This window comes from Phoxinus phoxinus, assembly GCF_949152265.1.
Source record: "Phoxinus phoxinus genome assembly, chromosome: 12".
NCBI classification, from domain to species: domain Eukaryota; kingdom Metazoa; phylum Chordata; class Actinopteri; order Cypriniformes; family Leuciscidae; genus Phoxinus; species Phoxinus phoxinus.
Genome location: NC_136887.1, coordinates 13,318,647 through 13,332,514, shown reverse-complemented (window position 1 = coordinate 13,332,514; position 13,868 = coordinate 13,318,647). Strand labels below are relative to the sequence as shown.

At 38.3% G+C, this 13,868-nt stretch overlaps 1 protein-coding gene across 1 annotated transcript; it reads right to left on the bottom strand.

The window, feature by feature from the left end:
* Positions 1-311: 311 nt before the first annotated feature.
* On the bottom strand, positions 312-12,341 carry clcf1 (cardiotrophin-like cytokine factor 1). The gene is made up of 3 exons (XM_079631570.1): positions 11,830-12,341; positions 4,785-4,936; positions 312-3,200 (listed from the first exon to the last, which is right to left on the bottom strand). The coding sequence occupies exons 1-3, from the start codon at positions 11,843-11,845 to the stop codon at positions 2,244-2,246; spliced, it is 1,125 nt and encodes a 374-aa protein (XP_079487696.1). The 5' UTR covers positions 11,846-12,341; the 3' UTR covers positions 312-2,243.
* Positions 12,342-13,868: the final 1,527 nt, after the last annotated feature.

The following is a 13,868-nucleotide window of genomic DNA, read 5'->3' as shown; positions in this document are numbered from 1 at the left end:
CCGACCCGTAAACAATGCAAACATTTTCTTAAACACTTCTAAAAAGGTAGAAAAAGTTGACTTACCACAGCGGCGGAAGAAAGAGAAGATGTTCAAACCTCTGTGTTGATTTTAGATTCCATTTTTGCTGGAAAGATCTTTTTTCGCGGCTCGCGTTGTGCTTCGCGATCACGTCTCCGGGGCTCACCAATTTGTAAGTCGCGCTATTTTGGTCCAATGGGGGTTTCCAGTAGCACGGGGAAGGAAACGCGTGTTCGAGTCTCTCCAGCGTTTTAAAGGAATTTTGGTTAAATAAGACACAGGTTCTCATATGCAATTATCTCGTTTTAATCTGACTCCATGAATTAAATAAAAGTTCAATGTGCAATAAGGTTATGTTTACACTTAAATAGTTACAACATGATGTAATGAGAATTTAAATCATTTGTACCCAACATAAATGTTACCTGAGAGAGAGAGAGAAAGAGAGAGAGAGAGGGAGAGAAAGAGAAAGAGAGAGAGCGAGAGGGAGAGGGAGAGAGCCCTCTCCCCAGCTTCGCATCCAAAGACAAGAGAGTGAAGAACATTTGCCGTCCTGTTTTGTCATCTCTCCCCCGACCATCTCCCAACACCTAGGTGTGAAATATTCAAACTGACCAATCAGACCATCACAATTTCGTCCATTGTTCCCAACCTCCGGCCCACAGGACCATATCACCGCTATGCTGGAAATGTCTTAATGAAAAGCAGTGTCTTTGTTGCATTGAAATAATCTTGGATTATTTCCAGCCTTACATTACCATATTCAAATACCATAGTATTTACATAGTACTCCACATTTTCCTACAAAAATACCATGGTATTACCATTGTATACTTACAGAAAACACAGTATTATCATGGTATCATGCCAAAAAAACATAGTAATACTGTGGTACTTTGATACAGTATATACCATGGTACTGAAATATTACCACATTCACGTACCATGGTATTTACATAGTACTGCACGTGTCTACAAAAAATCACCATGCTATTCTCATTGTACATTTCTAGAAAACAGTATTACCATGGTATTACCATGCCCGAAAATGTTATAAACCTTTCTGAATAATATACTTTCATTGTCACTTTTCCGTTCGTACACACACCATCCGAGCGTCAGATTTGGTCCAAATGTGTAGGTGTGTATTTGTGTGTGTCTGGAAAAAGACGAGTCAGTGTCAATGAGGCATTACTGACTCAGTTTGTGAGGCAGCAAAAAAAAATCTCCATTGTCTCTTTAGTTATGCCACCTTTCCTCCACTTTGCCCATTGACCCTTTCACTACTGCATGACTCCAAACATGATTCACTTTCCTTCTGCTGAATCACGTCTCGCTCTCTCAATGAGCGCTCTCTTCCCTTTGTCTGTGACGTACTGGCGGCTCTTTTCTGTTTGGTGATTTAGTGCAAAGCGTGACCATCTGAAGTCCTTTAGATCTCCATCCATAGAGCATGAATCAATCTGTTTCACACACACTTCTGCTCTGTTCCTAAACCTAGTGAGCTGCTTCCACGGGGCAGCTTTTTAAGGCGTCATATCCCAAGCTCCTGACATGGACACGTTTTGACCAAAATCAGCATTACATCTATCCTTCGCAAATAAGAAAATCCCAGAATGCATTGCTAAAAGCCTAGTGAAAAAAATAAATTAAACATGGTGGCTGAAGCATTAGAAATCTCGATTAAAACATATGTATGTTTCATTCAATGTCGAAAAGTATCAAAATTTCACAGTGACTGCCTGACTATTTTATCCAATATTTATGCATTCTGTGCATTTTATTCTGATTGGAGTGTCATGTTGTTAGCTTAGCAGCAAGCTATCATCAAACTCTTTTGGAAAATCTTCTGTGTGGAGTGTTCCGGATCATTCATTTATAAGGCTTTAATCTTCCTTGTTAGGATGCTGTATGCCCCATTTACTGTTGTTGTTAAAAATTTTGTGGGTGAAATCCAGTCATTTCAATAGGAATCCATGCAATTGGGAATTTTGCATGAAAGCGAAAGATTTTGCAACAGGTTCTAGTTGGTCATGTGAATTTGCAGATAACTGCCAGGTTTTAAAGTGACTTCTGTGTGAGCTGTCCTTCATACATCTCTACACTATTGACAATAGACAACCTTTTTTTTGCCCATGAAATTTCGCTGATGTGACCGCAAGTTGTTAGAAGGCAGCGAGGCGGCAGCTCACTAGGTTTTAGACCCGAGCCTTTGTTCTCTCTCAAGCGCGTAGCCGTTTCTTCAGTTTGGTGAAGTCTTTCGCGGATCTCCACAGCCAGCTCTGCAGCTCCCGCAGTACCCAAAATCCCTCAACTTTCCGGGAGAAGTCATTAGGAGTGGGATGTGATGACAGCACAGGGGCCGCCAGCAAAGCGTGAACCTCAGCGGCCGGCCCTCCGTACTGATAGAGGAGCGAGAGAGGAGAGAGGCCGGCGTGACGAGACGGGAGCGAACGGATAGATCGACGAGGATGGAGGGATGCCGAGGAAAAGAGTAGGGGCTGCTTTCGGTATCCGTCTCCAATTTTTAAAGTTGTGTAGTTCATGTTGTTCAGTTTGATCATTTTCTCCTCTTCCATGCTCAGCAGTCTTCTCCTTTTCCCCCATCTCTCCATTCCTTCCTCCTTCTCTCCCTCCTCTTTGGCGACCCAACTCTCTCCTTCTTTCCTCCTCCCTCTCCTCCCCCTCTCCCTCTCTCTGTCCCGCTTGAGATCCGCCCGAGTCGTTCCCTCTCTCACACCGGAGGCGGTCTGAGCGCCTTTGTTTCGAGGCACGTAACTCCGCAGAGGGGCGGGGCTGTTCTCGCTCACGCCCTGAAACTGTGACGACATGGGTGTGGAGTATCCTTGAGCGGCCGTGGCGTATCCTGTGGAGGGTGGCAGGTTGGTGTAGCCCAGGGCGTTCATCAGGCCGGATATTGAGCCCAGTAACCCGCTGAGGCCGGAGCAGAAGTGCAGGAGAGAGCTCTGGAGGTACGGGCACAGGGTGGAGCGCGCCAGCTCCCTCACGGCACACAGGAGAATGCTGTACGCCCGCTGGTTCTGTGCCAGACGGACATCGTTCTCCAGCCCGCGCCACAAGTCCACGCGTGTAGCTGCACTGGGCACGGACAGAGAGGAGCTGTTGGGACGTGGAGGAGAGAAGCCGGGATCACTGAATGGAGGCCCAAGATACGACAGCTGAGGACCGGAGATGAGGAGAGATATTAGAAAACAATTACACTGATTCTGCCAGGTTTTAGATGACCTTTTAGGCACTTCAAGACTCCATGAAATCAAAATTGCTTGCTAGCGCACTCCTTAAAATAAAGGTACTTCATTGGCATTGATGGTTATATGAGGAACATTTAACACTTTCCATTGCAGAACATTTTATTTATCGTGGACATGTTCTTTAGATCATTTAAATATTATTATTTTAAGAACTGATCACTAAAAGGTTCTTAAAGGGAACCCAAAATATTCTTCTGTTGCTCTGCTATGAAAATTCCATTTTGGAACCTATATTTTTAAGAGTGTGCACTCCTAAAAGATTCTGTCATCATTTACTCACCGCAAGTTGTTCCAAACCTGTATAAGTTTCTTTGTTCTGCTGAACACAAAGGAAGATATTTTGAAGAAAGTTTGTTACTAGGCCGCTTTAGGGCACCGTTGACTTCCATAGTAGGAAAAAAAAATACTATGGAAGTCAATGGTGCATCCGAACTGTTAAGTTTACCATATTCTTCAATATATGTGTTCAACAGAACAAAGAAATGTTCACAGGTTTGGAACAACCTGAAGGTGTGCAAATGATGACAAATTTTTCATTTTTGGGTGAAGTACCCCTTTAAATATTAAATACCATCTGCTTCTGACTAGAAAGTAGCAAGTCACGGTATGCTGGTTGTTTGTTTTTGTTTAGTTGGCATGTTTGTTGGCCAAAAATTTATATTCTCTCATTATTTACTCAACCTCATGTTGTTTCAAACCTCTACGTCTTTTTTTATTTTGTGGTCAGTGGTAACCAAAAACTATCCAACATTCTTCAAAATATCTTCTTTTATGTTCCGCAGAAGAAAGGAAAGGTTTGGAACAACATGAGGGGTGAGTTAGTAATGACAGAATATTTATAATGAACTAACCCTTTAAAGTTGTGAAGAAATGGAAGTAGTGACAAATCTTTTCTTCTGTATTGTGACGTACATCCGAAGTGAAATAGAATATTGAAAAAGAAAACTTGGTTCTATGAGCATGCAGGGATGGGTTTAATCGACTAAATTATATGAGAAGTCCTGTCTGTCGTTTTCACAGGAAGAAAATTAAACATATGCACGGATTAATTATTTGCATTAAGATTTATAATATACATTTGGAAAATAGGGTGAATTTTAATTTCATGCTGATTTTAAGTTAACCAACGGATATTGCCTAGGTAAAATGAAAAGGACATGCCCTGGTGTGTCCCATCGCAACTTCATGTTTCAATCGCTGATTCATTAGCCAATAAACACATAAACACAGTTAACAAAACTACTATCAAACCATTTAAAAGGGTCTGTATACACCATTAGCTGGCTAAAGTTAGGTTAGTTACGAGATACTACAGCTAATTATAAAACTAGAGCGTGTTTCACAATACAGTCAGGAAGAGGCAAAAGAGATAAAAAGAGAGTGAGAGCGAGAGCATCCACAGGAAAACATCTATAAACAAAAACGTCATTCATCGCACACTGATAAAACACACACACACACACACACACACACAAACAGACTGTGACTCACGTAGGTGTCTCTGATCTCCTTCAGCTGGTGGTCCAGGTATTTGGTCAGCTCGTATGTTCTCTCTATCGAGCTCCTCTCATTGGACAGCATGAGTGTGCGGTCCAGCGCCTGAACACACCCCACCAAAAACAGCATCACAGCAACCTCAGCAACTGGAACACAACGCAGTGAAAACAGGGATAGAAGTCCCGTGAAATTGCACAATTGACAATTTAATGTCCAATTCTCTCGTTTGGTTCCATTTAGCCATTTTTTAATTTTTTAAGTACAATCACTTTGGAATATGTTTAAGGCATTTCAAATTAAATTATGTTAAACTGACTTAAAAGATGAGTTGAATCTTGTATAGCTTATAAAAAAGTTGAAAATTGCTTCAATTATTTTGATGAGTGAAAACACATGTTGTCATAACGTACTGATCATATATTTTTTTACAGTGTAATAAGTTTGTTATTTCTCAAATAACACAAATGAAGACTGTGATTTTGTTTGAGGAATAACGCGGAGCAGAGAAAATCTGTCTGTAATCAGCTCTGCATAAATGTTTGGTTTATAAGAGTTCACAGAGATTATGGTGCGTAATTTTTTTGTAATATAGTGGTTTTAACTAATTCTTTTGAGGTATTCAGAATTAAACAGTTAGTTTTATGTTATACTTTGATTATAGAGATTACAATTTCATGCGGATATGTCTGGCACGGCTTCTGCTACTGGCCTCTGGTACGGTTTGTTTGTAGAGAGAGAGAAGTTCTGCACAGGATTATTAAAGGGATTTATGTTCATACTGAAGCGGGCCATAAAAGGTTCAAATAAATTTGACGTACAGTATATTATACCGATATGTTTTCATATATCTTAACTGCTAAAATGTCCCTTACTGCAATATTTTAATGCTTTAAATTCAGCATGAAATAAAAATCCACCCTGGCATGTTATTGATCTTATCATCTTATTGATCTTATTGCATAGGGTTCTTTCTTTCTTTCTTTCTTTCTTTCTTTCTTTCTTTCTTTCTTTCTTTCTTTCTTTCTTTCTTTCTTTCTTTCTTTCTTTCTTTCTTTCTTTCCTTTTTGGCCTTGTAATTTTTTATCAAAATGTCATAACCCAAACTTATCGTGAGCCCCTCCCCTACATAATTTTTTTTTTTGATAATTAATTTCAGTCAGATGTCACAATACGGAAGAAATTATCTGTTCCTGTTTCATCATTAATGAGATTTATTTATTATTTATTTATGATAGACTGTAAAAAGTGATCAGTTGACTTAAAAAAAGTGGAGAAACTTCATGCGTAATTGAAAAAATTAAGTTATGTGAACATGACAGTTCCACATAACTTATTTTTTTCAATTACACATTAAGTTTACTTAATCTTTTTAAGGTAATGGGTTTCCTCACTTTTTTTAAGTTAAGTCAACCGATCACTTTTGGCCAAACGTATATTTGAACACAATCCATAGGCCTGCTTACCATTTTTCTTAAGTCAACACACAACAAAGATTTTTTATTTTTCCTGCAGAAATGTCACATATAGAAGAACCATTTTCAGTTCCTCAAGAACCGTTCAATGGACAGGTCTTAACGTTCAAACAGAATGCATTTTTTTATTTAACTGCGCTACTTTTCCATTCTTCTTCAATGTAAACACGTGCTAGACTGACATGTTTGACCAGTGTATGCTACGCTAGTCAGTTCAAATATACACAAAATTTCTCGCATGACACGACATCAAAAAAATGCAACTTTTAAAATTATGTGTATATACATGCCTGTACACAGACCAGTGCATTTGTTACATTTGCTATAGTGCGTGAGTGTGTGTAAATGTGCCCATCCAGAGACCCTTTTAGACCAGTGTCCTCAGAAATCACGCTGGGAAAATGGCAGCAAATGAGAATGCACCTCGGACTTCGAAAAGGGTCACGCAGTGCTCCTATTATGTGTGTGTGCGAGCCTCAGGGAGTCATCCGGCCCAAACACATCTCACCCAGTGTCTCTGTTCTTTTTCTTTTTTTGTGTTAAGCATTCAGAGGAACATGGCAGAGATGTGTAATTACTTGTTTGAGGCATTGTGTTTTCAACAGGTGTGAAATATGTGCACCTCCTCCCCTTTTGCTTTTCCTTTTTATCTCTGTTCGTCTCCTCTTCTTGAACCCCCCATCATCCCCATTTTTTCCTCAATCCTTTCTTCTCCCAGCTCTCTTCATCACGCTCACACGTTTGTCTCGCTGTCACACATTGTTTTCTCTCTCTCCTTCCCCTCATATTCCTCCTGTCAAGTTTTTTAGCTTCTCACACACACGCCTATGTTTCCTCCCCTTCTTTAAAGTGGTTTATCTCTTTTTTGCCCCCGGCCAAAATAACAACAGCTTATTAACCTCGATTAGCCCTGCCAGTTTTTCTTTTCAACTCCGTTCCTCTCTTTTTTTTCTCTCCCATTCTTTCTAGCTAATTCACTCATTCTCCTTCAAGAGGGAAGAATTCTCATGAAACGCTCATCTAAAACGCTACCTGAAACACACACACACACACACTCCTGACACACCTTTTCCTCAACTCAAGGTCACAATAATCGTCAAAGTCTTTCAGGAAGATAAGTAGTCGGGAGTGGAAGAGTTCAGCAGTGCATCTCAGATGGATCAAAAATCCTGATCCAACATAATCGGCTTATTGAAAACATCAGATATTGTTAGTGACAAATAAGAAAAGAGATCCAACATCATCCATTGAAGTCGTATACACTGACTGACATCTTATTCTTATTATAATTGTCTTTTGTTCCAACAAATAACTGGATAAGAGTACCGTGAGGAACATTTTATTGCTCCAAGGTTTCTCTTTCAGAGCTCAGGAGACTTAGTGGAATTCTCTATGATGTTTTTAAAGCATTAACATTGACTCAAATGCTTTATATTTCCGAGGAGAAATAGTGATAGACATTTGTTGTTGTACAATATATAAATAACGGTTCTTTATGGCTTTGATGGTTCCATGAAGAACTTTCCATCGCACAAAAGGCTCTTTATAGTGGAAAAAAGTTATTTTAAAATATTATTTTAAATATGGTTCTTTGTGAACCAATGACATAAGAGTTTAAAATCTTAAAACTTTAAAATAATGTCTGACATTATAGAATTTGATACAAAATATTTGAGTTTATATTGAGATCTCCAAATTTTGAATGCAGACTTTGGTATCTTGGCTTCGAGAGGCTTTTGAGGAAACATATGCGATTACAAGGGTCTTTTTCTCTGGAAAAAAGTTGGAGAAGATCTCGATATTGAAGAGATCTTGTTTTTTTTTTCTCTTTCCTGTGAAAGTAAAGGCGCCACATGCTAATAACGTCATTATTATTATATCCATAATTGTAAAGAAAACATGAGTGTGATTTTGCCTGTACAAAAGTATTTCGAAGACTGTCGCGGGCAGAAACCATAAATCTGATCGCTTAAAAAAGCAACATCACAAATCTCCTCAACAATCAGCATGATTTGACCTCACAGCGCTTAATTCCTATCCATATACATTTGAGCAATGATAATAGAGATGTTTCTTAGCAAACAATTTAACTCTCTGTTGATTTGTGACCTGCTGTTTTTCTCATGGCATAGTAGATATTATCGAGAATCACATGAAGAATGTTGTTCTCTCTTATTGCTTATTTGGATGTAAGCACAACAGCTCTAAAACAGAGCACTGGCATATTTACATAACCCCAGAAACAAATCCCCCGCGACTTTATTGAATAACCACGGCTTTCATTAGGACAGATCTCTCTCTCTCTTTCTCTCTCTGTGTGCGTGTGTGTGTCTTTGCAGAGCCTACAGCTGGCAGCAATGATATGATGTCAAATCGGTATATCAGTCAGTTGCGCTGTCTTCCTCTCTGTCTCACACACATGCACACGTAGCCTCTCGCCTTCCATCTTCTGACTGATTTGTTGCCTCTGTGTTAACACTAAACAGACGAGTCTTGGAGGCTCCAGTCAACAATACCGAGAATTCAGCATTATGAGGCAATATCATAAAACATGCTCCCTTCTATCATCATATAAAGTTATATTGCCCATATGATGGGCTGGTCAGTTCAGTCCACAAAGAGGCTTTAGTCTTTCATATTCATGAGTGTGTGTTTGTGAAAGGGGTCAGGGTCATGTTGTGTGTCTGTGTACAGTTAAAGTAGAGATTTATGTGCAGTCTGCACTCAATCAAACGTGCATTCCTTCACTGACTAGACACACACACACACACACACACACATATATAAACTAACATGCAGGGCACTCAGAAGGATGTTAGAATATAAATGCATCCGTTACATACATTATGGACGTCAATTGTTTCTAGATACATCAAACCAGGTTTCACTCGCTCGTTCACACACTTGCTCTCCGCGATCTCTACAAGGGGACATACACTCCTCAATCTCCCCGAGGATACTTAGTTTTAAAAATTTAAATTGATGGAAGTTGGCCTCAAACATTGCCGGCTTTGCCAAGGACCTTCAGAACAAAGCAGGAATGGACAATAAAACCTGCGTTAACAAAAACCCTCACGTTCCTCACATCTCTGATCTTTTTTCTCATGCTTTTCTCCCCGCATTTTTTAAGTCCAATTCGGGTGCACTTTGTAATTACCTTTTCTTTTTTCTCTCTTGCTTTTTTTAATTATCTCTCCCCCCCACCATTTCCCCATCTCTCTGACTCAAGTTTCTCATTTAACGTCGCCCAAAACGACTCGCTCTTGAAAATAAATATAGCAAAATGAAGAGCAACTATATCTGCACGTCCAATCTAGAAGATCAAATATGGAACGAAAGAGATTGAAAGAAAGAAAGAAAGAAAGAAAGAAAGAAAGAAAGAAAGAAAGAAAGAAAGAAAGAAAGAAAGAAAGAAAGAAAGAAAGAAAGAAAGAAAGAAAGAAGTGGGAGAGAGAAAGGGGCTTGGTGAAGCGAGGGGCCATGTTAATTTGGGAAAAATGTAAACAGCATGTGTAACTGTTCAAACCGTGACCAACTCATTTTATATCATTCCCCTGTGCTCGCTCTCTCCTTTTTCTTTTAGAGGGAATCTGGGCTGTGTTAACCCTCTTTCCTTTCCTCCATCACTCCATCTCTCTCTTTCTCCTTAAGCCCTGCACTTCCTGAAGCTCTTCATCCCTCTACCTCGCTTATACTCTCTCTCTCTCTCTCTCTCTCTCTCTCTCTCTCCTCCCCAAAAACCCACTGTCTAGTCCGCATCTTTGCGTGGATTAAAATGCAAATGCATGGGGCGCTGTGACATGTTAATGTTTTGGGGCTTCTTTTTTTCTGAAACCATCTGTGTGAGTTTGAGTGTATTTGGCAGTTTGGGCTGTGTGTGATAGATGCATGTATATATGCATTTGGGGCAAGCGTGCATGTGGGACAAAATGAACTGTAACATGGAAAAAGAGAATATGTGTGTGTGTGTGTGTGTGTGTGTGTGTGTGTGTGTGTGTGTGTGTGTGTGTGTGTGTGTGTGTGTGTGTGTGTGTGTGTGTGTGTGTGTGTGTGTGTGTGTGTGTGTGTGTGTGTGTGTGTGTGTGTGTGTGTGTGTGTGTGTGAGCGTGACAGACTGCTCTGCTGCTTTGTTCAGGCGTAAATCGCATCATTTCGTCACACACTCTTCCTCCTTTTCACAGGCTCCCTGAAGACAGGTGCTGTGTATGTGTGTGGGTTTGTGTGTTTAGACCCTGACTAACATGAATCATGTACTTTCTCATATCAGTGTCGGTTAACAAGACAGGGGCGAGCTTGCCCTATGAACCATGCACTTGAAAACAAGAAGAAAAGCATAACTATGTGCGTGTGCACAGGTTTGGTTATGCTCGTGGGGAGCAGAATTATGGAAATGTGGTGAAACATGACAAAAATGAGCGTGTGAGGACATTTGAAAGGCTCTCAATGCTTTAAATCTTCAGAAATCAACAGGTTTGTGTGAGAGTTTGGGTTTAGGAATATAACATCACCTCTATTGAGATGTTCTCACTATGAAAACATAATGTTTTTAAGTTTGGTACTGATATTTTTGAAAATACTTTGTAATAGTTTGTTTTAAAAAGTAATTGTAGTGTGGAAAAAAATCCCAATTAAAAAAAAAAACATAAAAAAATACCTATAGGAAATATTTAACAATTAACTTATTATTAGAACAAAACTATCTCTAAACAATGTAAAAATAATATGATCGATGTGTTATGACAACATGTTTTTACATTGCTTTAACTCATCAAAATAAGTTACTGTAAGCAATTTTCAACTTTTTTACAAGTTATAAAAGATTAAATTAATATTTTTAGTCAGTTTTATGTAATTTAAGTTGAAATGACTTAAACATCCAAGTTGAAATTTAACTTTTTTTTACAGTGTAGGCTACACATCTATAATCCATCTTCACTTTCTTTATCATGTAATATGTTTTGTGTAATTCACAACAAACTGGATAAACTCAAATTTCTACTAATGTTACAACCCTCTTGTTTAAATTTAATCAGAAAATTCCTATTACACGTCATCACGTCACCTTCAAGTTTCACTGATTTAACATATCTATAGCATATATGCAAATAAAAATAACTGACCTTTAGAGCAACAGTTTAATCGATTATTTTACACGAAAAGCAAAGCTATTTCCGAGCTAAAGACGTTTCGTTAACTTGCTTAAACGAAATTCACTTATTTTGCTGCACTGAATGCTTAGGCCTCTCAAAAGCAGACTTTCAGGGAATCAATCTTTGAGAGCTTTTGAAATTGTTTTTAGAACAGAAAAGAGTGTCACATGCGCAAGAAAACTAAAGATGCATTCACTCTATTTTCTCCTTCTGGCGACCTTGCAAACGAATTTAGTAGGCTAAACATAGGCTATACACACACACACACACACAAACAAACTGTAGACTTTAAAGCTCCGAAAGTAACAAACAATTAGCCTAATATTTAAATAATTATATTTCATAATTATCCAACAATAATAATAATTGTCAACTACCAAAATTAACTGTGAAAAGCCAAAGTCGCTCATCGCTTACCTTTCCAGCGACGCATTTTAATTGGAAAAATCCTCTATTTCCGTTCTGATCCGTTTATTCTTCTTGAGGTTTTGAAGGAGTTTTTGATGAAATATATAATGAACCCTGTTGTTTTCGTGCGCTGCCCGGTTAGTAAACTCTCCCAGAGCTTTTTTCAAACCTGGATTAGTCTGCGCGTGCCTGGAGCGCTATATAAAAGAGACATATATAAAATAGCCTACCTGTCGTGTGAGTGTAAAAAAAAAAAAAAAAAAAAAGTAAATAAATACAGTAGCCTAAATAAAGTCTCTAGAGCAGAAAGTGAGCGCGTGAGGTGATTGACAGCTGTCGGGTGCGTGCGCGTGCTCTGATATCCAGGTGAGTGTCGATGAAACTGACTGAGTGACTGACTGAAGTGATTTTATACACATGCCTGAGAGAAAGTTCTGTCCCCCGGCCTCTCCTCCTCCCCCAGTCCCTCTCTCTCTCTCCTCCTCTTCAGTGATTCACTGTTGATTCATCTTCTCTGAAGTGAAGGACCCTGCCACGAGACTCTGAAACCACAAAGCTGGGAGGAATTACACTCCTGACAGATATTTCATAATTCCGCCATTTATTTTCTCACCAACAACATAGCCAATGTGTTATTTTTTTTCTCGGATTCGGTGACTCAATTATAATTTGTCATTGAGTTATTCATTGAGAACGGGCAGTGTTTAGACTGGTGTGTTTTCTGGTCTCGTGCTTGATGTGTGTCATTCCTCTGGTATTACCTTTATTGACAGTGAGATTATTGAGATTTGAAGTGCTACATGCGTGGGTTATTTCAGAGGTGTGTAAGTGGATAAGCACTTCATTTCACAGGCAGCATGACATTAAAAGAACAGGACGGGATTAACTCTGTGGTTATTGTTGTGAGCCTGTGATGTTTGACTGATCACCGTCCTGATGTTAGATGTGATCGTGATGCTGCTGGCGTCCTCTGCTGTTTAACGCTGGGATCTTACAGCTCTTCCTCATTTAACCTTTTTTTAACCTTCTTTATTCAAGAAACAGATGCAAATATACAAAAACCTTCAGGAGAACATTAAAGTTAAAGAACATTGGTAGTAAAGTGTCATACCCTGAAATATTATTGTTGCTTTAACTTAAAAAAGTAAGTAACCTTGTCTAAAAATTTGAGTTCATTGAAATTAAAAATTTAAGTTGATACAACAAAGGAGATTGGTTTAATCAACAGCAACTCGAATTATCTAAATTGAGTTGACAGAAGAAAACATGTGATAACAAATCAGGAATAGCCCATATACATAATTCGTTTTATTTTTATTTTATTTTTTACAGCGTATTAAGAATCATTTGGAAGAGGATAAAAAAAGACAAGGGATAAAGAGAAAGAGAAAGGGTTAAGTATACATTTTTATTGGTAAACAATAACAAGAGAGATAATCAGAGAGAGAGACAAATCTAAATATGAGCGAAAGCTGGTTAAACCTGAGCAACAGAGCCATTACAAAGGAATTGTTCATATTGTTTCAGGAATCTATCACATTTTGTATTGCTAGTTAAACTAAAAGTTTTAAGCGGTGAGTCTATCTCAATCAGAAAATGTGAGAGACTATAGGAAGTGAGAACATACATTTCTGTTTATTGATGAAAAATGTGTTAAACAAAATAAAAAAGTTGAAAATATTCTTTAGATTTGTTGAAGTCAGTTTAAGATAATATCTGTCAAATGAACAGATTGCACAGGGTTTTATTTAAATGGAAATATATGTTAGAGCAAAACTTCTAAAACAATTTACAAGAATAGAATAAATAATGTTTTCGTCTTTCTTACCACAAAACATACAAGTACAAGGAATATCAACATATTTAGACACTGTTAAATTAACAGGCATGCAACATTTTAAAGATCATCTGAATATAACTAAAATAATGAAAATACATGGATAAAGTTGCGTAGAAAGATTATTTTATCTTTAACAGGTAGCTATATGGTTATAGCCTATAAATAGGCATTTATTAAGAAAAAAAACTAGTGATGTTTATTGTACATT